The sequence below is a fragment of the Oreochromis niloticus genome, linkage group LG12 (assembly GCF_001858045.2).
Source record: "Oreochromis niloticus isolate F11D_XX linkage group LG12, O_niloticus_UMD_NMBU, whole genome shotgun sequence".
In the NCBI taxonomy this organism is placed as follows: domain Eukaryota; kingdom Metazoa; phylum Chordata; class Actinopteri; order Cichliformes; family Cichlidae; genus Oreochromis; species Oreochromis niloticus.
This window is the reverse complement of record NC_031977.2, coordinates 27,930,426-27,957,401: the sequence shown is the minus strand read 5'-3', so window position 1 is coordinate 27,957,401 and position 26,976 is coordinate 27,930,426. Positions and strand designations below refer to the sequence as shown.

At 39.2% G+C, this 26,976-nt stretch overlaps 1 protein-coding gene across 1 annotated transcript in view; it reads right to left on the bottom strand.

The window, feature by feature from the left end:
* Nucleotides 1-26,976, bottom strand: part of si:dkey-215k6.1 (transmembrane protein 132C) — a 265,444-nt gene that overhangs the window by 50,020 nt on the left and 188,448 nt on the right. The window contains 1 exon segment of the mRNA XM_019366062.2: nucleotides 24,272-24,467. Within this exon segment, the coding sequence (XP_019221607.1) occupies nucleotides 24,272-24,467 (196 nt within the window).

The following is a 26,976-nucleotide window of genomic DNA, read 5'->3' as shown; positions in this document are numbered from 1 at the left end:
CAGTTCCAGTGTACGAGGAGGTGTTTGAATTTTCACCTGTATTTTTAGCATAGCAGAAACAGAAATTATGAGTTAAAGTGAGAATACTCATTCTTTGTTTGAGGGCGAGCTAAGCTAGCTCTGCATTATGCAAATATCTTATAGTCTTTGTTCTATTCATGAATATGTGTTTTTATGACATGGAAACTATTGCTGCTTCGGCAATCTGCAATTAGTGTCTTAAACTGACTGGAGTGATAAGGTTTTGTGAAATTCCTCTTGGTCTGTATAAAAGCTATTGAAAGAAATAGAATTGGCAGGATAAGGCTAAAGCTTTTCCTTCTTTTTGAGAGTATAAGGACATGTCATAACATATATAGTCACCATTACATACCACCAAACTTAAACTAAACCTAAAAATGTGTCAGCAAAAAAAGAGCCTTACTCATTGGATTTCCTCTCTGCAGAAACAGAGGGAGAGATTGAAGGTATCGTTTCAGAGCGTGTACGGGGAAGAAAGACCTCGAACTGAAAAAAAAAAACCAACCCTTACCTGGTCATTATGCAATCTGCAATATGAAACAGCACTGTTGGACACACTGTGTTTTTGACAACAAAAATATAGAGCCAACATTTTGCAAAAGAAATTTTGTCAGAACAAAAACCAAAAAGATGCAAAAATAGAGAAAACAGAAAAATGAATAAATGAGAACAAAATTTCAGAATATAGAGAATGTGAAAATTAGCAGATAAATCATAACAGGAAGAGGAATATTAGAGCAACTGTAAAGGAGACAGAAAAAGAGCCAGAGAAAGAAAAGGAAAGAATTTCATGCCTGTCCATGGGAATTATTAAGTGGCTCGTCAACAACTGGCTCCCCTACTGCCTTCAAAGGCCGCTGCACACTGCACTGAGATAAGCTCAGAGGAAGTGTGTGTGTATGGGTGGTAAATGTGTCAAGTATTTGTATGTATGAATGAATGCATTTTTGTGGGAGTTCATGTAGGTCCCTGACAACACCTGTGCATGGGTATGTGTGTCTGTTTATGCATAAGAGTCTCACTCATGTACACATATACACACAGATTTAGCACGAGGGAGCAAGAGACTGTGTGTTTGTGTGTGTGTACACTTAAACCTATGCACTGACAAATATGTTTGTATGTGCATGTTACAAAGAAAAAATAAAGTCTAGGGAACAGCCTCCCTCCTCAGCAAAGTTTAGCCATGCATGCATGCGTGTGAGAATGTGCAACTTCAAGTGAAGCAACTAGAGCGAGACCACCCATCAGTAACACACACACACACACAAAGAGCAAAATAGTTGACACAGTAAAAAATTTCAGCATTTTGCTCTTCTGTATAAATTCAATTCCAACTTACAATATGGGTTTGTAAGCATTTCTCTTTCTGACTCTTACTTCTCCTCTGCTGATCTTCACCCACTCTCTTTCCATCTCTCTCCTTTTTAAACACACTCGCACATAAAATGCCGGAATTTCTTTCCATCAAAATGAAAATACAGACAAACAATTAACACAAAGATATTAACACATGCTTAAAAACACACATATAAATGAGAACATATCTACCCTATCATTTCTTCAATTGTCAAATTCTTATTTGGGGGACATTTTTGGAACATATACAACTCTTTTCATCCGTTTGCACTTTTTTTGACCTCTAACCACAGTCTTGCAAACTCTTTGGCATAAGTCCCAGCCACCCCCATCCCCCACCCCGTTCCTTCTGCTACTGCCCTTAAAGAATTTAAATTTCTATTTTTGGGAAATAAATGCATCATATACTACAGTCCATTTTACTAGAAGGGTAAGAAAGGGTTCTGCAGCAAATCTACTTGTTCTTTTATTTTGAAGGAACAATTTTATCAGTATAAAGAAAACAGACTATGTCTGGTGTCTTTACCTGTAAAAATGGAAAAACTAAATCATGTCACATGATTGCAAATGAGGGCTAGCCATCCATGACTTTCAGAGTTTGAATACATTAAACTGAATGATGTTAACACACTAAGACATGATAGAATTTCTTCTATACCCAAAGCAACAGGACACTGTTTTAAATTCAAAGCAGTCATTTAATCAGCCTATAGCCCTTTGGCTAGATTAAATACATGGCACACACTTACAAAGCTAGGCACATATTGACACATTTGGGCCAAACCAAGCATATGCTTTGTTAAAAGCAAACCACCAAATGGCCCAAAAATGCATTAAAGGCATCCCATTTATTGACATATGAGTCATTTAGTTAAAAGGACGAATAGTTAATGGAGTAATTGGCCTTTTAATCAGCAAGGTACCCAATATCCCCATTAACAAATGTTATTTGATCCAGACCCTATTCCCATGTCATTATGCAATCATTGTACAATCATTGAGTTTCATTCCTCCGTGTATGTATTTGCACAAATGCAACAGAGAAACAATTGCATTGGTTTAGTCAGAGCAATGAAGTTGCACTTAACCATCAAAGACCATCACGATCAATGTTCAGTAGTTATTTGTCACTGTAAAAGTCTCACGCTGTTCATCTTGATATCTGCTGTGATATAAAAAGTGTGGTACAAAAGAAAACAGAGAAAGACTGAAAAGATTTTTTTTGTTATTGTACATATTTATGCATCCAGAGTTCAGAAGGCCGAAAGGCAGAAAGCTGATATTGCATGCATGTATGCGTCTACACCGAAATCCCACAGCAGAAGGCTAGTAAAACAAATTTTAGGTCATGCAACCCTGTACACTGTTTAATACATATATACATATACGGCGTCAATTAAGCATTAAAGTCATTAAAGGCATCCATGTGTGCAAATCTAGTGTTTAACATATTACTGCTCCAATGCCATTTTCAAGACAGGGTTAGTACATTAATTGAGGTTCTTTGAAGTTGTTTTGCTGCACTGGAATTTGGTTTAATGGTGACACACACACACACACATATGAATGACAAGGTATTTGACATCTCTGCTCTGTGTTTGACAAAGTGTCTACAAATCTACCTATACTATATACGTATATATATATATATATATATACATATATATATATATATATATATATATATATATACACACACACACATTAATATTGTTCCACTTTATTACGTCATTCCTGCCACCATCCAAGTATTTTCAGCATGACAATATGAGTTTACACACATGCACTGTGTATCAAGGCTCAGCTGCTGAAGGAAAATTTGTTGAAGGCACTTAGCTGCAATTTACTACAGACCCATTAAACACATCAACGGTATGACATTCTGTGTGTGTGTGTGTGTGTGTGTACATGCATGTGTATGTCTTTTTGCGCATGTGTGTACATGCTCATTTCTATTTGTTTTCATGTCTGTGTATGTATTGCTTTATGGGGTATTTTACATGTAACTATTTGAATTGATTTTCACATGTGGATAGTATCAAAATTCTTTACTCACATTTAATTATATACTAGGACACTTCTACTTTTTTTTATTTTCACACTAATTCAACTAATTGAAATCAGTTATAATATACATATATAGTTTAACACACACACGCGTGCGCGCACACACACACACACACACACACACACACACACATACACCTATCTATGTATCTATATATCTATATCGATATATGTATTAAGACAATTCAGCTTAATTTGAAGAGGCCAGTCCACTTTGCCAAAATGTCATTGCAGCAATTCAAAATGGTACTCAGTAGTTTGTATGCCCCCCCCACCCCCCATCTGCTTTTATTCATGGCTGACCACGTGAAGGCATGCTCCGAATAAGATGATGGATAGCGTCCTTGGAGTCTCCTCCTAGATCTTGACCAAGGTATCACTAAGCTCCTGGACAGTCTGAGGTGCAACCTGGCAGAGTTGGATGGACCGAAACATAATATCCCAGAGGTCCTTTATTGGATTTAGATCAGGCAAGCGTAGTGGCCAGTCAATGGTATCAATCCTTGCTCCAGGAACTCTTTGCATGCTCGTGCCACATAAGGCCAGCATTGTTTGCACTAGGAGGAACGACAATGGTGAACGTTGTTGCAACATAATGTTCTCCAGACCCTTTCACAACAATCACATGTGTTGAAGTTGAACCTGCTCTTATCCGTGATAAGCGCAGGGTGCCAGTGGTGGATCTGGCAATTTTGGTTTATGAGGCTATATGTAAAATGTCTGGCTCCAGCCAGTGTTAACAAGACCCTCTCCAGTTTCAACTCCTGCAAGGGAGGCAGGCCAAATGATGTACCTGGTTGTGTTTTGAAGGACTGTGCTGGGAAGCTCAAGGGTGTCTTCACTGACATCTTCAGTATATCTCTAAGCCAAGCTGTTGTCCCCACATGTCTCAATGCCACAACCATAATACCAGAACCAAAGAAGCCCTTCCCATCTATTTAAAATGACTATTGGACCGTAACACTTACTTCCTTCATCACAAAGTATTTCGAGTGGCTGGTTATGCAGTACATCAAATCCAGCCTCCCTCCCAGGACCAGCTTCAGTTTGCCTATAGGTCAAAAGATGACACCATTTCCACTGCTTTCCATCCTGCCCTCACCCACCTGGACTCAGAGAATGAATATGCATGGATGCTGTACTTAGATTTCAGTTCAACATTCAACACAATCATTCCCAAGCAGCTAATACATAGACTCAGCCACTTGGGACTCAAGATCTCTCTCTGTAATTGGGTACAAGACTTTCTCATAGGGAGGCCACACACTGTTCTGGTTGGCAGTAACACCTCCAAAACCATCAAACTCCACCAGTCACATCAATCACATAATATAGTTTGTGGGCAACACAACTGTAGGGTGCCTCATCACTCATCATGAAGCAATCTACAGCAAGCAAACTAATGTAAAAAGCAATCTCTTGCTGAAGGTAGAAAAGACCAAAGATATTGTGGTAAACTTCATTCACAGCACCCCCACTGACCACAAACAATGCTGTTGTGGCGAGAGTGAGCAGCCCCAAGTTCCAGGGGGTGCACATCTATGAGGACCTCTCCTGGTCCAAAAACACCTCATCACCAGCTAAAAAGGCTCAAATTCACCTCGACTTCCTCTGCAAATTGAGGAGAGTGCAAGTCCCACTTCCCATCATGAAGTTAATTTTTTTAAAACTGTGATCAAACAATAACTTTGCTTTTTGCTAAAGCATATAGTTAGGGCTGGACCAGGTGACCCTGAATCCTCCCTTAGTTATGCTGCAATAGACGTAGGCTGCCGGGGATTCCCATGATGCATTGAGTTTTTCCTTTCCAGTCACCTTTCTCACTCACTATGTGTTAATAGACCTCTCTGCATCGAATCATATCTGTTATTAATCTCTGTCTCTCTTCCACAGCATGTCTTTATCCTGTTTTCCTTCTTTCACCCCAACCGGTCGCAGCAGATGGCCACCCCTCCCTGAGCCTGGTTCTGCCGGAGGTTTCTTCCTGTTAAAAGGGAGTTTTTCCTTCCCACTGTCGCCAAAGTGCTTGCTCATAGGGGGTCATATGATTGTTGGGTTTTTCTCTGTATTTATTATTGTGCTATCTACTGTACAATATAAAGCGCCTTGAGGCAACTTTTGTTGTGATTTGGCGCTATATAAATAAAATTGAATTGAATTGAATAACAGAAGGTGAGATGACTCTGATTTTATAATTGTCAAATTTGTTATTTCAAAAATGGCCACCTTGACATTGGGTTCAAGGTCACTGAACCTTGTCACTTGTCTGAGATTTTTAGTAGATACACATATGGCATCAATTGGAAAATCCTAGGAGACTTCCTTCTTGAGTTATTGGATTAACAAGATTTTCAGTAAAACTTGACCTCTAGCCTAGACCTTACGGTTAATGAGATTCAAACACATCCAAGATTTTTAGTAGAAGTTATGAATTTCTAAATCCTTGCATCACATTGTTCTCCAGTTATCGCATTTACAAGATTTTCAGAAAACGTGACCACTGAAATTCAAACACATCCCGGAATTTTAGTAGATGCGTCTAACATAAATCCTACGTCGCCTGGGTGTCCACATCACCTCCAGCTCAGCCTCCCAGCAGGGTGACAACAATATCCCATCACCCTTTTACAGCTGAAAGCTAAAAAGCATTTGCAAGGTAAACAAACATAATGTAATGCCATCATTTCTTTTCTTTAAAACTATGGCTTCTCCCAAGAGGTAATACGGTATTCCTCATTTATCACATTGTTTTTTGTTTGTTTGTTTTTTAATTTAAACTCAATTCCAGAAGTATAGAAGTATATATATAGCTTGCTTTATAGGTGTAAGAACCACACACATACAGTGGCTTGCAAAAGTATTCGGCCCCCTTGAACTTTTCCACATTTTGTCACATTACAGCCACAAACATGAATCAATGTTATTGGAATTCCAGGTCAAAGACCAATACAAAGTGGTGTACACGTGAGAAGTGGAACCAAAATCAAACATGATTCCAAACATTTTTTACAAATAAATAACTGCAAAGTGGGGTGTGCGTAATTATTCAGCCCCCTGAGTCAATACTTTGTAGAACCACCTTTTGCTGCAGTTACAGCTGCCAGTCTTTTAGGGTATGTCTCTACCAGCTTTGCACATCTACAGACTGAAATCCTTGCCCATTCTTCTTTGCAAAACAGCTCCAGCTCAGTCAGATTAGATGGACAGCGTTTGTGAACAGCAGTTTTCAGATCTTGCCACAGATTCTGGATTGGATTTAGATCTGGACTTTGACTGGGCCATTCTAACACATGGATATGTTTTGTTTTAAACCGTTCCATTGTTGCCCTGGCTTTATGTTTAGGGTGGTTGTCCTGCTGGAAGGTGAACCTCCGCCCCCGTCTCAAGTCTTTTGCAGACTCCAAGAGGTTTTCTTCCAAGATTGCCCTGTATTTGGCTCCATCCATCTTCCCATCAACTCTGACCAGCTTCCCTGTCCCTGCTGAAGAGAAGCACCCCCAGAGCATGATGCTGTCACCACCATATGTGACAGTGGGGATGGTGTGTTCAGAGTGATGTGCAGTGTTAGTTTTCTGCCACACATAGCGTTTTGCATTTTGGCCAAAACGTTCCATTTTGGTCTCATCTGACCAGAGCACCTTCTTCCACATGTTTGCTGTGTCCCCCACATGGCTTGTGGCAAACTGCAAACGGGACTTCTTATGGTTTTCTGTTAACAATGGCTTTCTTCTTGCCACTCTTCCATAAAGGCCAACTTTGTGCAGTGCACGACTAATAGTTGTCCTATGGACAGATTCCCCCACCTGAGCTGTAGATCTCTGCAGCTCGTCCAGAGTCACCATGGGCCTCTTGGCTGCATTTCTGATCAGCGCTCTGCTTGTTCGGCCTGTGAGTTTAGGTGGACGGCCTTGTCTTGGTAGGTTTACAGTTGTGCCATACTCCTTCCATTTCTGAATGATGGCTTGAACAGTGCTCTGTGGGATGTTCAAGGCTTGGGAAATCTTTTTGTAGCCTAAGCCTGCTTTAAATTTCTCAATAACTTTATCCCTGACCTGTCTGCTGTGTTCTTTGGACTTCATGGTGTTGTTGCTCCCAATATTCTCTTAGACAACCTCTGAGGCCGTCACAGAGCAGCTGTGGAGCTGTTTTCCAAAGAAGAATGGGCAAGGATTTCAGTCTGTAGATGTGCAAAGCTGGTAGAGACATACCCTAAAAGACTGGCAGCTGGAATTGCAGCAAAAGGTGGTTCTACAAAGTATTGACTCAGGGGGCTGAATAATTACGCACACCCCACTTTTCAGTTATTTATTTGTAAAAAATGTTTGGAATCATGTATGATTTCCGTTCCACTTCTCACGTGTACGCCACTTTGTATTGGTCTTTCACGTGGAATTCCAATAACATTGATTCATGTTTGTGGCTGTAATGTGACAAAATGTGGAAAAGTTCAAGGGGGCCGAATACTTTTGCAAGCCACTGTATATGAAAAAAACAAGAAGACTTTAAACCAATGAAGAATGGTTGACTACAAAGCAGAGCATTAACAACCTGGCAACCGAAGTTGGAACAGCAGGAAGTATATATTGTATTTTGGGAAAACTGATCAGATAATAAGTAACAGGTGGTGGGCAAACTGGCAGGAAAACCAATGAAATCAGGGAGCAAAACAAAATGGGAAGCATGAGTTTGAGTGACTTCCAAAATAAAATAGCATGCAAATAAACTTCAGTGAAAGGCTGACTATATTATACTTCAGCATGAACATAAATCCATCAGTAATTTGGTTAGACTGTGTTAAGGTAATAAAAGACAACAAAACATGTGAAATGAAAAACTATGTGGAGTAAAATGAAGAGGAAATTGGAAGAAGGGAAGAATGAAAGAGAATAGCTCAGTAAAAAGGAAATGTGAAAACAGGAAAAGAAAGATCATGGGGTCTAAATACTGTTGGGAAGGGGGAGGAAAGGTGGGAGGGAGAAAAACAGATGAGGAAGATGACAGCTGGGCGAACTGCCTAGACAAGATAGAGGTTTGGACTGTGTGTGTGTGTGTGTGTGTGTGTGTGTGTATGTGTGCATCAGGGATAAATGGCTATTATCACTATGACAATGTTAATTACAGCCAGACTATTAGGCCCGAGGAGTGCCGCCACATTTATTTGACGGCAACACAGTTGTGTGTGTGTGTGTATGTGTGCATGTGCATGTTCAAGTGTGTGTCTGTGCCACTTTTCTGTACATGTGTATAAGTATGTGTGTGCAACTGTGTGTGCATATGGGTGCAATAGCAAATCAAATCTATTTGTTAGACAGAGTAATTACTTTAGGGCAAGCTCTGGCCAAACGCTGAAATGTTTCTTGTGATCTGTAAGACGTCAGGCTAATCATTAGTAACTGAGCATGAGCCAGATTTCTACTCTTTCATTGGGAGTTATTTTAGGATGTTTATAATAATATAGCAACAGCGAAACCCCCGATAAAACTGACAGCACTCGTAGGGTTGAATTAGAGACATATGAAACACAAGATAGTACAAAAGAAGAACAAGAAGATTACTACTTTGTCTGAAAGATTTAGAAATTATAAAATTAGGTTAAATTTAAATTAGATAAATTTTACGAACATGAATTTTGATGCCGTACTTACAACTACCTATGATAGGAAGTCATGACTGCTGGATAGGATGCTTAAATCGTTTGGGGATTTGATGAAAGACACAGCTAACAGTCATTTTAAAAGGAAATGTGACCATGAAATAAATGTGTTTTTTGATGATTTGTTGACTGTGCTGTCACAAGAAGCAGGATTCCACAGCTTTTTTTCCCTCATTTTTTTTCTGAACACCAGTTTTTTTTTATCCAATATAACAATTCATTAAGTTCCCAGCCCTTAAGCTAACTAGTTGGTACATTAGTTTTGCTGAACATAACCCTATTTACATTTTAATTTGTGTAGGAGAATAGGTGGATAAAGCATTCTTGAAGGTACTGCTGATCCTTGTGTGACTGATTCAACCACACACTGCATGATGAAACATGTCGAATTGATAACTTCAAGGTAATAAATGCCCAGCTGGTGGGTGGATAACAGCATGAGGCTGTGATTGTATCAAGTAGCTCCCAAGTGGGAATGTGTGTTGAAAGCTGCTGTATAAATGATGATTTAAAAAGTACACAGAAGTTCTGGTCTCCCTAAAAGCGGCTGAAAATAAAAATAAAGGCATAAACATGAGAAAACGGGTATTGCGCACAACATGAATATAAGCTATTCATCTCTATGCCTTAACATCCCTATTTTATTATTTACAGGACAAATTTGGGTTTATGTAATTGGTCAGGCACTGCTAATCATCAAATCACATTCAGTTAGTGAAGTCACCTCAGATTTGAGGAGACAATATTTTGCAAAAAAAAGAAAATATAAGCATTTTAATAAACAGGGTGGGCCATTTATATGGATACACCGTAATAAAATGGGAATGGTCGTGATATTAAAGTCCTTTTTGTGGGACATTAGTATATGTGAGGGGGCAAACTCCTCAAGATGGGTGGTGACCATGGTGGCCATTTAGAAGTCGGCTATCTTGGATACAACTTTTGTTTTTTCAATAGGAAGAGGGCCATGTGACACATCAAACTTATTGGTAATGTCACAAGAAAAACAATGGTGTGCTTAGTTTCAACGTAACTTTATTCTTTCATGAGTTATTTACAAGTTTCTCTTTGTTCACAGCCATTGACATGTCGAAGAGGTTAACACGTGAGGAGCGGATCAAAATTGTGTTGATATCTGGTGAACGCAGTAACCGGGTCATTACAGCAGATTTCAATGCAAGACACCCTACGAGACCACCCACTCATTCAGCAAGAGCCCAAAGCGTAGTACTCGCTGTCACTGGAGAGTGGCATTAGTCGAACATCGCTTCGGCGGATATTAGCTACTCACAAATGGCACCCTTACAAACTCCAGCTACTGCAGCATCTCAACGAGGATGACCCAGATCAGCGCACAGAATTTGCAGAATGGGCAAAACAAAAATTGGAACAGGACCCTCAGTTCACGCAGAAGATTTTGTTCAGTGATGAGGCAAACTTTTATGTGAATGGTGAAGTTAACAAACAAAACCACCGCTATTGGTCTGACACTAACCCACATTGGATGGATCCCTCCAAGACTGTTGGAACAACAAAAGTGATGGTTTGGTGTGGTATATGGGGTAAAACGATAGTGGGTCCATTCTTCATCAATGGAAACCTCAAGGCAACTGGATATTTGAAATTGCTACATGATGATGTGTTTCCCTCTTTATGCACTGAAGCTGGCACGTTCCCTGAGTTTTTCCAGCAAGATGGTGCACCACCACATTATGGGTGCCAGGTCCGAGCATTCCTAGATGAACAGTTTCTTGGAAAGTGGATTGGTTGTCGTGGGCCAGTTGAATGGCCCCCAAGGTCTCCCGATCTGACCCCCTTAGACTTTTATCTTTGGGGTCATCTGAAGGCAATTGTCTATGGTGTGAATATACGAGATGTGCAGCACCTGAAACTACGGATACTGGATGCCTGTGCTGGCATTTCTCCTGCGGTGTTGCTATCAGTGTGTGAAGAGTGGGAGAAGAGGGTTGCATATTGAAAAACCAAAAGTACCCGAGTAGGTTTATAGAGTAACTCTCATCCACATTGATTCCCAGGTCTAGGAGAAGTTGGGGAACAGACATACAGTGGCTTGCAAAAGTATTCGGCCCCCTTGAACTTTCCCACATTTTGTCACATTACAGCCACAAACATGAATCAATTTTATTGGAATTCCACGTGAAAGACCAATACAAAGTGGTGTACACGTGAGAAGTGGAACGGAAATCATACATGATTCGAAACATTTTTTACAAATAAATAACTGCAAAGTGGGGTGTGCGTAATTATTCAGCCCCCTTTGGTCTGAGTGCAGTCAGTTGCCCATAGACACTGCCTGATGAGTGCTAATGACTAAATAGAGTGCACCTGTGTGTAATCTAATGTCAGTACAAATACAGCTGCTCTGTGACGGCCTCAGAGGTTGTCTAAGAGAATATTGGGAGCAACAACACCATGAAGTCCAAAGAACACACCAGACAGGTCAGGGATAAAGTTATTGAGAAATTTAAAGCAGGCTTAGGCTACAAAAAGATTTCCCAAGCCTTGAACATCCCACGGAGCACTGTTCAGGCGATCATTCAGAACTGGAAGGAGTATGGCACAACTGTAAACCTACTGAGACAAGGCCGTCCACCTAAACTCACAGGCTGAACAAGGAGAGCACTGATCAGAAATGCAGCCAAGAGGCCCATGGTGACTCTGGACAAGCTGCAGAGATCTACAGCTCAGGTGGGGGACTCTGTCCATAGGACAACTATTAGTCGTGCAGTGCACAAAGTTGTCCTTTATGGAAGAGTGGCAAGAAGAAAGCCATTGTTAACAGAAAACCATAAGAAGTCCCGTTTGCAGTTTGCCACAAGCCATGTGGGGGACACAGCAAACATGTGGAAGAAGGTGCTCTGGTCAGATGAGACCAAAATGGAACTTTTTGGCCTAAATGCAAAACGCTATGTGTGGCGGAAAACTAACACTGCACATCACTCTGAACACACCATCCCCACTGTCAAATATGGTGGTGGCAGCATCATGCTCTGGGGGTGCTTCTCTTCAGCAGGGACAGGGAAGCTGGTCAGAGTTGATGGGAAGATGGATGGAGTCAAATACAGGGCAATCTTGGAAGAAAACCTCTTGGAGTCTGCAAAAGACTTGAGACTGGGGCGGAGGTTCACCTTCCAGCAGGACAACGACCCTAAACATAAAGCCAGGGCAACAATGGAATGGTTTAAAACAAAACATATCCATGTGTTAGAATGGCCCAGTCAAAGTCCAGATCTAAATCCAATCGAGAATCTGTGGCAAGATCTGAAAACTGCTGTTCACAAACGCTGTCCATCTAATCTGACTGAGCTGGAACTGTTTTGCAAAGAAGAATGGGCAAGGATTCCAGTCTCTAGATGTGCAAAGCCGGTAGAGACATACAGCTGCCAGTCTTTTAGGGTAACTGCAGCAAAAGGTGGTTCTACAAAGTATTGACTCAGGGGGCTGAATAATTACACACAGCCCACTTTTCAGTTATTTATTTGTAAAAAATGTTTGGAATCATGTATGATTTTCGTTCCACTTCTCACGTGTACACCACTTTGTATTGGTCTTTCACGTGGAATTCCAATAAAATTGATTCATGCTTGTAGCTGTAAAGTGACAAAATGTGGAAAAGTTCAAGGGAGCCGAATACTTTTGCAAGCCACTGTACGTGCACATGTATATGCATATACTATGCTGCTATTATAGTAAGATATTTGTTGTTTGGTGCACGGATGTATATTTCTTTTACTATTTAGACCAAGCTGTATAAAAGATTATCTTTGGGCCAGCCTAATCAAGAACATCAGGTGATAATCTGCTATGACAATTAGATTCAAGGTACTTGGTAACTCATTACTGCATGTTCCCTGTTTTATAATGCCTATCTCTGGTGAATCAAGCTGAATCTTAACCTATTCACCTCTGTGGCCAGTGTCAGGCTGTCTCACCAACCTGACACTAATTGCAGCTACTAATTGGATACTAACAAGCCTATGAGACTATCTGAGAGTCAATCATTCTGTTTCTGGGGCAATTAGCACACACCTAAACTACTTTCTTCCTGTCCCACTGCAAGCATAGTAAGCAAAAATTGAATCTATGGGCAAACACTTACAAAAACGCTCACTCCAAAGTGAGTTCACCTATGCGGAGGACTCAAGTGGTAATGGGGCGAATAGTCTTCTTGGGGATAGTGTTTATATTTGCCAGTGGTAATTATGCACACAGGTAATTAGACCAGGTAATTAGCTGGAGACATTGGTGTTTGTGTTTATGCCTTTCCCAAAACAGTAACTGTGAAGAATAATATAATTAAATCAACCCAAAAGATGGCCAGTTTCTTCCTTTTCACAGTTGAGTATCATTAAGACTTTGTAAAGCCCTATATAGGTGTCTATGTACTGTACAGTTTATTTTTTTCAAAAAGGCCTAATCAATAAAAAAATTTATAGTATTATATCATTCAATTATTATATTTTGGTGTGTTTTAATAACATAAAACATAATGCTCCTTAAATTTGAAGTTTAAGTTTTTGTGATCTTGAGATTTAAAGCTCTACAACTCTGGCGCTTAGGATAGGTTGTTATGGAGGAGCGCATCAGCTTAATGTCTGAGATACAAAATATAAATGTAAAAAGCAGCTGACATTTTTGTTTCCTCTTCACAAATTAATGAAATGAAAACGCAGAGAGAGAGATGAAGAGGAAAAGAGAGAGGTACAGAAATAGATGGTTGGAGCCTGGGATGGAGGCAGAGAGAGTGGAAGCAGGAAAGAAGAGGGGGATAAGGAACGAAAGAAATTAAATGGAGGGAGGGGACTGTAAAATAAAAGAGTGATTTTGAGGAGTCAGAGGGAGAGAGGGAGAGATGAAGAGATCGAGCAGGAGGGGGGAGGGATGAAGACATTTGGTAGATATGAAAGCTAACAGCCCATTCAACCTCTCCCTCTCTCTCTCACACACACACACACACACACACACACACACACACACACACACACACACACACACCACTCTTGCAAAGATCCCAGAGAGAATTGTACTTTCAATTTCCAGACCCCTAATTGCATTAGAACTGCCCTGCTCTCATCTCCTCTCTCTCTATCTTTCCTTCCCTGTGCCTCTCACTCATTCTTCTCTTCCTCTTGTACTACCCATAACTTCCAAGGGACTCTTACATGGTGCTCTGCACCTCCGCTGGGCCCTCTTCTTTTTCTCCATCTTTTCCCCGCCACAACACTCTCACTTTCACTCCTTCTGGTGCCCGCTTTTGCCATTAGTGTGTGTAATTTCCTCTCCTGCTACATCCTTCTTTCCTCCCCTTTCCTTCTCTCTCTTTGTCTACTTCTTTTTTGTTTCTTTCAATTACTTAAACCCTCAACCATTTTCCCGTATTCTCTTTCATGTTTATGTCACCACTCTCTCACCATTTTTTCCCCACCCATTTTACAGCTCTCCTCCTACTTCTTCTTCTGTTCCTCTGTCTGTGCAGTCCTACCACTGCATCTTTCCATCATTTCCATCAATTGTGCTTAAACCTAACTAGGCTCATTTTATGTGAGGGAGATTTCCACATAACTACTCCATTGCAATGATATTTCTTATGTAGCTCATTTTTATTGTTTTCTCTCCAGCAAAGTTGTTTCATTCCCAATTTATTACAACTTTAATAATTGGCTAGGCATCAGATGTCCTCGTGTATACTTGAGCACAGCGTCCCATCCCATATTGCTCTGGTATAGCTGGTTTAGTGGCCCATTAGGATAATGTGGTTGGGCTGAGCAACTCACGGGTGGGATTATATGTAACTGAGCATGAAGGAGGTTGTTCTTCAGCTTTTGATTTGGTTCATAAAAAACGGAAAGCAGAAGTCAAATCATCACATCTTGTTAGAAACTGAAAGCTTTTTGTCTACTCCAATTTGTCTCCCTGCTCTAACAGGAGTAGGCTCATTATTATATCAACCCTTGTGCATTTCAGTGGATTTCATCCAGGTGTTCATTCCATCCACAGATTACACTGGATGATGCTACTTTTTCCTCTCTTAAGATTATGTGTGACATACACCATAAGGAAGGAAAAATACAAAAGTGTTACGGGAATACTTGATGAAACTATAGTGAAATTATTCTTTTGCTTTTCTTGCTTCTTCTTTTGAACTTGAATGACTCCTGTTTGGCCCAGCAGCTTACTTTGAACTAGTGAGCCCTTTCATGTTCTTAACCAGAACAAAAAGGACACGACTGAGTATTCATGTGAAATGAAATGCTGCATGTACAAACAACTGCTTACATACTCATTAGGGTTGAAGATGTCGTAATTCATCAAAAGAATTAAAGTCTGTGTACGGGCATACTAACCTTGTCCAAAAATGCCAGTATGACTATCACCAGTGTCCTTTTTTGTAGGTCTGTGAAAAGATCATTCTTAGGATTATAAAGAATTTTCTGCAACATAACTGCAAAAGCATACAATGCGTGGAAAGGGTTTCTCTTGTAGCTGCATTATATCAAGTGAATGTCTTGTGAACTAAAAAATTTAAAGAAGAGCAAATGCTTCTTCTTCTTAATACATACTGCCTGGAGCAAAAGTGTCTGCACGAAGCTTGTTTCATTGACATTGCATGCATCTACTTCCTTTTTCTTTTTACATTTTGTGAGAAAGTAAGGGTGGGCCCTCCTCAAGCCTTATAGTTTTTGTCATTTCCTAACTTGCTTATTTTTCTCTCTTTAAACACACCAAAACCACCCACACACATACGTCCGCACCGTCTCCCCAACCTCCCTCTTCCTGCTTTTCTTGTTGACTGATTGGACTGAACCACAGCCGCTCGGTATGGAAATGAACCTGCAGCCCAGGACACGCAAGTTCTCAGTGACCCAAATACATACACATTCACACACGCACATAAAATGTGTCATATGTGTTGATTAATTGGGAGTTTGAAGGCTGCTAACAAGCAAATACTGTGACTGAAGACAAGTTCGTGAGGGTGTGTTGGGGTTGGCGATGAAGATTTGCTAGATTCTCTGCAACCTTGAGAGACAGCAACACAAGAGATTAAGAACAAGAATATTTGGGTTAATTAGTTAAAATATCTATTTTCGAATCCTATTAAATTATTTTATGAAAATGAGGGAATCTATCTCTCCTTATCTCTTAGATTAGATTTATTTTATTTAAATTGTCCATTAGTAGAGTTTTCTTAAAAAAAATGTATCAATCAGTCAGTCAATCATAGATACTCCCGATCTCAACTCCACGAACCAAAGAGATGTCAAAAGACTTTAGATTGTACACCTGTACAATGCTGGAATGGGCTACAACACTGTCAGCAAGGAGCTTGGTGAGAAGGTGACAACTGTTGATGTTCGAAAATCGAGGAATTATAAAATGACCGCCAGTTGCCTATGGCCTGGAGCTCCATACATAATCTTATCTCATGATGTGTGAAGATGAACATGACAAAGGTGGTGGGTCAACCCGCAAACTACATGAGAGGAGCTTGTAAATGATCTGAAGGCAGGTTAGACCACAGTCACCAAGCACACAATTGGTATCACACTGTCATAATGCAGGAATGAGGAAAGTCCCCCTGTTCAAGCAAGCGCATGTACAGGCCCGTCTTATGTTTGCCAGTGAGGACCTAAATAATTCAGAGAAGGCTTGGGAGAAAGTGCTGTGGTAAGATGAAACCAAAATTGAGCTCTTTGGCATTAACTCAACCCATCATGTTTAGAGGAAAAGAAATCCTGAGTATGACCCAAAGAACACCATCCGCACAGTCAAGTGGAGCTGGACACATTATCCTTGGGGGCTTTTTTTTTTTTTGCTAAGGGTACAGAGCGACTTCACCGTGATATACTATAAAAATCTTGGATAAGAACCTCATTCCCTAAGCTAATACACTGAAGATGGGTCGTCCACCATCCAATGGTCCAAAACATACCGCCAAGACAACAAAGGAATGGCTAAAGAAGAAGCACATTAAGGTAATGGAATGGCCATGTCAATTTCCAGACCTCAATCCTATAGAAAATCTCTAGAGGGAGCCGAAGCTTCGAGTTACTAAGTAGCAGCCATGAAACCTAATGTATTTCAAGAGTTTCTATAAAGAGAAATGAACCAAAATCCCTACCGAGATGTGTGCAAACCTATGAGAAAATACCTCATTGCTTTGTTTATCAACAACAGTTTCTCCACCAAGTATTAAGTCATATTTTAGGGGATCAAATACTTGTTTCACGCAGTGACATGCAAATCAACGTATACATTTTATGTAAAGTGCATGTTATATGTTTCTGTATTTCTCCATTAAAACAAAACTAATATAAAATCAGGGACTGTTCAGTAGAACTACAGCAGGGATCAAATCTTTATTTCTCTTACTCTATGCGAGTGCTTATACTGTGTGTTGCTATTAGTATAAACAGACAAAAAACTGTATATAATATATAGAGCACTGGAATTGGAAAATAGGCATGAAAATGCAGCTGTTAATAAACATCCACACCATGAAAATAGTAAAACTGAGTTTGAAAACTATGTGGTGGTGGTGTGTGCGAGATTTCATCAAAAGATTATTGACTTTTCAGTGTCTTCTTCCCACTTACTAACTTCCTCTTACAGAGAACCAATAAGAGGAGGCAAATTAAGAAGCCACTTAGCATAACTGCTCTGCTAAGAGGTCTGCACATGCACACATACACACACGCATGCATCTTTAAGCAACAAAGATAAACAAGTGTTCTAATTAAGAATTAATTACATAGCAAAGCCTCAGAGAGAGGTGAAACTCAGTGGAGAAATAGAAAGAGGATAGCAATGAAGACCAGATAGGGGGACACGGAGAAACAGAAGGAAGGGTGGGAATAAAATGAAGGAATGAGGTGAGGTGGAGGAGAAAAAAGAGGGGTGGATGAAATTTAAACTACTTAATCCCAAAAGAAGACAATGGGAACAAAAAACATTTATTCACTACCCTTTTCTTCACATAATAAAAGAAATAAATGTATGCACAAAGCATCAGATATAAAAGCATTATTGCGAAAGGGTGCATGTGCAGATTTCTTTCCCTCTGAAACCACCCTGCTGAAGTGTGTAATGACACCTGCAGAGAGCATAAAACAACATTATTATGGTTCAATTATTTTTAGCTTATAAAATAACTCTATAGGAAGGTATAGTAGGCCCACTCTGACATTCCTTTTCATTTTGTTTTCTCCTAAGTAACGCAATAGGGTTCTTTGTGCCTTTTTTTCTCTTTACCTCTATGTTTTTACAGTAGTTCATCCAAAAAACATACAATGTGATGCAGTCGTTGTTAATGAAACTTGGCCATTTCAAACACTATGGTAAAGACATTCATGTTATGAGACAGTTTATCCTGTTAGTGACATTTGTGTTTTAGTGACGTGGTTTTGACAGAAATATTGAAAAGTATTGGAGGTATTTCCATGATATTTGGTTTTCGTATTGGTGCACTTCTTAAAATGAATTAGAATTGCTATAAGTATCCTCGGAGGTTTTTACTCGTGGCACCATCAGTTCAGTGGTTATATCCCTGTACTTTTTGACCAGTCACTTGCAAGATAAATGGCATCCCATCACTCTCAGCTACACCCTGTTTTTAATTTGCCCTGTTTGTACACAATATGGGCAAAATGTTTTGGCTCACACTTCTTAATCTAATTGAGGTGTCACCAGTCCAAGTTACAGATTGGAGTCGTTGAATGCTGTGAAGTGCATAATGCGTAAAAGTTCACAATGCTCTGGTAACTCGATAACTGCAGAGCCCCAAACCTCCTCTGGTATTAACATCAGCATAACGACTGTCCAGTGGGAGCATCATGGCGTGGGTTTCCATGCTATGGCAACTCATGCTATAATGTGTATATAGTTCAGTACTTTTTCCCATATGGTGTATAATCACAATGTTTTATCCGTATACACTATATGGACAAAAGTATTGAACATCTGTATAATATATGGACATTATATGGACAATAATAAACATGCTACACCTTATACATTATGTATGTTAGAATTTAAACAATACTTCTCCGTTTCAAATCTCTCCCGTGATTTTATATCCTTTCTTCACCTTGACCAGGACATTTTGGTTGGAACAATAACAATGTGCAGTCAAACTTTGCAGCCCTTTCAGATATGCTTTCTCTGTGATCCTCAAGAAAACAAGTGCAGAAACTAAGACTTATGTTCACTTACACTTCAAAAAGCTTCAAAAAGGTATTTAAGGCTTATTTCATTTGGACATTTTATAACTGAAGTTTTCAGTGCCATCTTTTAATTTATTTATGTTTATGTAATTTATTTATTTATGTATGTTAAGTTATGCATCCAATACACTGTAGATAAAACAGCAGATACAACGTATTTTTTGCTTTTTTCTTAAAACCCACGTCATGACATACAGACATCGTCATTGGTTCTTATCACACTTTGATATTACCACCTAAAGTGAATATCGTCTGAAATTCATATAGTTGGATAAAACAAATAACGCAAACAGCACAATTGCCAAAGTTACTTGTATGAGGCAATAGGCGGTGAATTGACTGACTTAAAATGTGAACGCTGTGTGTGTTACTACATCCTAATCTAAGCTTTAACAGGTTTATTGCCCATATTCTTTAGAAAAATTTTCACAGTCCGATTTGAGAGGACTGTCTGGGACAAATAAAGGCCACCATCGGCCGTCACTGTGGGTCCATTCAACTATGACAACCCACTTTTCAAAATAGGAAATTCACATATTCACTATTCAGAGTTTTCAGGGTTCTTTGCAGTTCTTCTCCTCCACCCTGCTGTTCTCCTTAGGCAATGAATTCAAAGTCCTCTTTTCTCCTATTCAGCAAATGCTCTGTGAATTTTATGATGGACGGTTTGTTTGAGAAGTCAGTGACAGGAATTGGATTTGTTCCCGTTTTTTGGCATTGGGTTACAAGGTATTGTAAATTGCTTAGTTAATATTAATCTGTGTTTTGTTCTTGATCTAACCGTTGGCAGAAATCAATGCCAATCTTTTGCTAGACAAATGCTAACTGTCTTAAATTGAATCCCAATTTTTGGTGCTAATTTCTGCCATTCTGTCTCTATTTCTATATAGCTCTCTTTTGTCTCTCTTCTTTCCCTAACAACTGTTTCTGCCCCACTCACCTCTCCTCTGTAAAAGATGAAACCAATTTTTCCACCCCTACAGGAGATAAATTACTCCTAATAATCCATCGTTTCCTGAAGAGGACCTCTTTCTTTCCAGCTCAGGCAACAGACCAGAACCGTAATGGATATATGGAATTAGGAAGAAAATGTCGGAGAGGGGTTTGGTAATGACAGCCAGGGCTCTGTTTTTCATTGCTGCCTTGTAAAATAGAATACAGTGCGCTACCACATCAGACCTGTTGATAAGCTGACTTTTGATTTGGAGGCTGGTAGAGGATGGATAAAGTGGAGTTAAATCAGATGGCTAGGAAATTATGCTTTAAGGTCAGTCTAGAGTGCTTGTGATGAAATGTTACGTCATATTTAGCTTTTAGGCTGTTTAAACAGCTGTGAGAAGGATTTCATATTTCCCAGATGTGGAATTGTATAGAAAGAAGGATAGATGATAGTGTGAAAGCATTTTCATCCAGCTCTTTTTGAAGATTCACTAGCTGCTCATAATTTTATTCTTTTATGATTCCTTCTCCCCAAGAAAACCCAGAAAAGTTGGAGCTTTCATCTTGGTAATCTATCACAAAGACCCCTCTCAGTGAAAGTCACCTTAAATAACCAACCAGCAATCAAGACCTGGTCAGGAGTTCTGGTAAACAAATTTGGAGGCCCAAATGGCTCGTAATAGCAGCCATTTTGATGCTTTTACCTAAGGAGAGGGGCGAAAGAGAAATAGAGGGAGGGAGAGAAAAAATGTCTATGTCCATGTGTGGATACAAATACATGTGTTTTTATTTCTTTGTGTGTGTTACTAGGAGTTAGGAATGACAGAGACAACAGATGTATTTTTTCTATCCATGTCATGCTGGAGGCAATTAGAAAACTGCTTCAGTTACATATAATCATTCTTACTCATGTTGATAACTTCTAATCACAACAACAGGTCGTTGTGTCTCAAATCAAAACAGGCCGTCTACTTGACCATCTCCAATTTGCATAACATTTTTATGTTTCAAAGTTGTCAAATTTTAGTTTCATGTATCAAAACAAAGATATATATTTTTCAAAAATGGTCAGTCCACTTTAAGGGATTTTTTTTTTTTTGCACATTGAAATCTGAGGCAGTTTTTGAACATGAATATCTCAAAGAGCTAAATGTATGATGCTGGAATTTAACAACCATTTTAATATACACTATCTTGCCAAAAGTACTCAGTCACTCATCCAATTCATAGAAATTCAGATGTTCCGATCACGTCCATGACCACAGATGTATAAACGCACCAAGAACCTTGGCATGCAGACTGGTAGTACAAACATTTGTAAAAGAACGGGTTGTTTTCAGGAGCTCAATGTTCGGAGCTCAGTTGGCTGATTTGAGATTAAATGACCCTAACTAAGCACCAGACAATTGTGTGTTTCCGTTTTATAACCTTCCAAGGATTTTTTTTAATGTAGCTGCTGAATATTAGCCCAGAATTCTCTAATAATTTAGTCATTTAAAGCATTTATTTACCGGAGTTAAAAAATGTTACATTTTTTGCTGCAGTATACAGTATAGTTTTAATATTCATAATAATAATAGGCTGACCATAAAAAATATGGCTATAAATACAAATGATGTTTTTTTTTTAAATTAACTCAACCAAACATTTGTACATCCATGTCAGTCTAGCAACCACCCAGAAATCAACTAAAATGACCAACTTTTGTGCAGTTATACACTTATAACACCTTATAAAGGCATAAAATAGTTTTGCTTTTCATTCCTACAATATGTTCACAAAAGCTGAATTATATATGAATTATATATATATTAATGAATTATGAATTATATATATTTATTATGATACAATCGGGGGCAAAAAATCCCAACCCATAAAGGAAGACTCGTATTATGCACAGTAACTTGTAGAAATATTGACGGGTGTACATCATCTCTCTTTTTGTAATAAAACATGTAGTAATGTAATTTATGTTTAATGTAAATTAAATATAAGTACTACCCATCACTCTAATAATAACAGTGATAAAAAATCTTTGGTTATGATATAAAGTGTAGAGTGTCAGAAGCTGTAGCTCATCCTGACGTTCCATTCACACTGAGCAAAGCAAAATCCCAACAGCCCTGCTATTCGAAATGATGGTTTCAAGCTTGCTTTTTGCAGTGTGTGAAAAAGACAGGGGGTGCAGAGACCTGAACAAAATTGGGTTTTGTCACTAGGGCTTTGCTGTTTGAAGGAGGGCTATCAGGGCAGATTAGCTCTACCTCAGTGGTAATGGAACTAGGAGCATTTTGAAAAGCATTCCCCGCCTCGCTTTTTAGCCTAAGGGTTCTTGGTTGCTTTAGCCAGAGCTGTTTGGGCTTTCCAATGTATGTTGTAATAGGGATATTTTGTCTTAATAGAAATGTTGCAGGCAGACAGTTTTAAATTTAACTTTATGAGTTTTTTTTCTTTCTCTCTCTGTCTCTCTCTGTATGCACCAAATCTACAGTAATAAACAGTAAATGATCATTTTATTCATTCAAGGTGAAATTTGTTTTACTTCACCAAATAGATATGTAAGTTTTATACACTGTAACTATTTTTGTTCATTTCCTTGTACTTATAAATCTCAAAGAACTCAACGAAGACTCAAATAAATAATGCAAGCAAAAAAAAAAGAAAGGTTAAAAAATATAATCAAATGCAAATGAAACGTATCATATTATTTAACAGAATTTGAGTTAGTGCTGGACCCACACTGGCTCTTGCATAGCAGCTGGAACAGGCTCCATGGCCCGCGACCCTGATTTGGATTAGCAAAATAAAATGGCTGGATGCATGAATTAGTGCTGGCCCTGAGATTAACTGGCGACCTCTCCAGGCTGTACCCTGCATCTCACCCTATGCAAGCTGGGATAGGCTTGCATATCAAAAGATATGCAAATAAGCAAAAGAAGATGGATGGATGGAATAGTGCTTGTCCATTTTTGACTGGACCCCATAAAAGGTTTAATTAAGGGTTTAATTAAAGTATTTGTGTAACATTTGCCATGATCTTTCACATTTGCTGCCTAGTATGGCCTGCTGCCCACTACAGCTAATTTATATTGCCAATATGTTATTAGCATTAGATTATTTCCTCTCATTTTCCAAGTGTATAATAAATAACTAAATGCCTATTTTTATTCCTTTGGTTTTGTTCTGAAGACTTGTTGGTAATGTCAGTGCTTTTCAAAGTCTAAGAACATGGAGGGTTTTCCCCTCAACTCCAACCGGTCATGGCAGAAGCCTGTCCCTCCCTAACGCTGGTTCTGCCAGATATTTTTTTTTCTTTTAAAGGGAAGTTTTTCCTTCCCACTGTCGCCATGTGCTTGCTCATAGAGGACTGTTAGATTTTTTAGAGTTTTCTCTGTATTATTGGGTCTTCACCTTAGAATAGAAAGTGCCTTGAGGTGAATGTTGTTGTGATTTGGCGTTATATAAACAAAATTGAAATGAACTGAATTTACATATGTATAAAGGGCAGTCTTTGTATTTGATTATTACCAGGAAGGACACCTACAGGATACAATAGAGAAGTGAAAGTAAGGGCGTCTGTGAATTTTAGGCAATGACTGTTATTACAAAGTCTATGTGAGTGAGTCTATGTCAGCCTGTCAATCTGCATGACTGCTTGTGAGGCTGCTTATTATTTTGAAACCTGTGAGGAAAAAACCTGCTGTGTGTCTGTCTAAGAAGGTGAGAGAGAGAGAGAGAGAGAGAGAGAGAGAGAGACCGGGAGGCTTGTAGCAACAGGAGGGGGTAAACAAGTTGACCTTTAGAGCTTTGATCACCCTAGAGGAAGGAGGTGGCTGGGGGTGTCAGCAAGAAGGTTAGAAGGAGGAGGGAAATGGAGGGAAAAATTAAGTCTATTCCAGCAAATGTAACAAGTGTGTGCTGCTGGGCATGGCAATATGTATGCTCATAGATATCTATATCTGTACTCATCTATCAAATCATCCCTTACCTCAGCCAGTGGTACGATGCCCTGTATGTCGGCACTGCTGATGTAGAGGTGTGAAACTTTCTCTGTTTGCCTGGAAGTTGTCTGTGTGCCAGCTGGGTATTCAACGCTCCAGTGTAGAGTCTGGGTTGGCACCAGGTTAATCACGTTATCCACCTCAAAGTCGAGCTGCATCACCTCGTAGGAAGGAATTTCTAATCTACAAAGACAAACAGTGGTTAGAGATGTTAGACATATTAGAAATATTTGCTGTCTTTATAGGATGCTCTATGGATTTAGACATCACTAACATACTAACACAAAGGCAGTGGAGAGCAATAATAGATTACAGTTATCATTTTTATATGGTAGAATAATTTATTTGTTCTTTAAAATATTCAGAAATGGTACCCTTGAGCCAGTCACAATTCCTGACACTGACCAAACACTACTACCACTACTTATGAAAAAGATAATTGGAGGTTGAAAGTAAAATGGTACTAGTACTGTGGATGAACCAGTTTATAGCAAATGAGGTATTTCAGTTCCTCTAATATTTAATGCTACTGTAGCCCTAATACAGAGACCAAATGTTTTAAGGAATAAAGAAAAACAGTGTTTAATACAAAGCAATGTCATTATCAGAAACTACATATCATAACAGAACAGAACCTCATTATGGGGTACATATCTTAGCTAAGCAGGTATTAAGTCTTACAAGCTGGCTCGAGATCCTACTGTTTAAAGTAAAACTGCATATTTAATGTACACCCTTTGGATAACTGCCTTGCTGGACAAGCCTTTTCTCATTCCCACAATATCGCCTAGCACTGTTTATCACAGCTGCTGGTGTGGCTCATTTATGTACAAGGTGTCCTTTGGTTTATGTGCCCCAGAGCTAAGGGAGGGGTCTGTAACCCCTAAATCATTATTTGTCAATCATCACAGTTATTGCTGCGGAGGAGTGTGTGTTTTAACCTAAAATATGTTGTTGTGCTAAACCTCATCAAGTAGTTTGCAGTGCTTAAAAAAAAGAAGCAAGAAAATGGACTCCCAGTATATGCCACTAACACTCCTTCAACCTCCTAATACAGATTTGTGGCTCTCTAATAGAGATACCTTGGCTCCTGGTGGCTGATATTGCCGTAGAAGGCATGTCAGTACCAATGCCACAGGGCCCCAACTGCATAATAATGTGTAGCATTAGGTATCTGAGAATGCAGTATTAAGTTGCTCATTGAGATGAGAACAAACTGACGTAAAAAGTTTACCGGATTAACCTAAACATTAATGAACTTTTGGTATTGCCCGCGTCAGTAACTGATTCACTTCAAACTTTCTACCTGGGAAACTACTGCAACTTAAAAGAAACCTTCTCTTCACATACATCCCGATTCATGTCCTCATTTGTATCCACAGAAATGTGTCTGTCATTTTGACAACTTGGATTCCTGCAGCACATCATGCCCTTATAACTTTTCAGACTGTCATTACCTGCTTTGCTTCCTTGCCTGTCAGACATCCTGATTCTACCTGCTGCTACTGTGAATTACAGACCATTCTATCATTTGTCACCACACAAATTCTTTGCATCTCCTTCTTCTAGACTTCAGCCAGCTTTGACATAGTTAGAGTGTGGTGTCTGAAAGTCAGTGTCAGTAGTGAACACTGTGGTCAGAGTTGAGAAAAATGAACGACAAAAAAAATCTACAACAAAATTGTCTGAAAAGTGTCATAAAATGCTGTATTTTTGCCACTTTAAGTTGTCACACACAGAGCAAAAGAAACATATCCTGTATTAAATAGAAAAGCTACCTGTAATATGTGTGTAAATTTCTGCATCGAGATAGAAGTCACAGATACCCACTTTACGGTTCATAGCAAGTCAAACAGAAAAGGTTTCCTGGGTTGCATTTTGGAGATAACATTTTCAACACACCGCAGCCAACGATTTCACAGGATAATAATTGAGATTTCATCTACATTTTAGTAACTGAAAAATCTTTGTGTGGCTATATGTCTGATTCTATTTTAAGGATTCTCTGTTTCTCGTCCTTATTAACACCCAGCCTCACCAAACACACAAACACAAGCACAGATTTACATGTGTTCAGTGGCTAGTGGAACATCACAAAGAAAGAGCAGCTGTAATTTTTGAGCTTATGTTTTAAAGCACCATCTACTACATCTACACACACACACACACACACACACACACACACACACACACAGATCCGCATGGGTTAAAGGCCATGACAAAGCCAATTGCTGAGGGCCTGTGATATCTGGCATGTCATTGTGTCTAGGGAGATGGGGCAAGAGATGTGTTACACTGATAGATTAAGGAGAGAAAGCTGATGGGTGTCAGCTCCCCTTGACCTGCTTTTGTTTCATCTATCTCTGCAAATCTGTCTGCTTTACTTTGTCTCTTAACAAGCCTAACACAACATCACAGTACAGCTAAAATGGTTTCTTTCTTAGTAGTCTGTACAGTACAGTACAGTACAGTACAGTTGTTATATAGTGAACAATATAGTCTAGAAACAGGATGATTTTATTTATTACTCATCCTGCTTTAAACTTATCCTGCATGCAAACCACGTGTAAGTCATTACATGAAATTTGCCTCCAAGAAGCCTGACTTGATGGTCTTGAGCAGTAGTCTTTTAGGCATTCTGTAGGGTCTTTCACTGTAGACTGGCTGCTTTTTCACTGATTTTCAGTCCAAT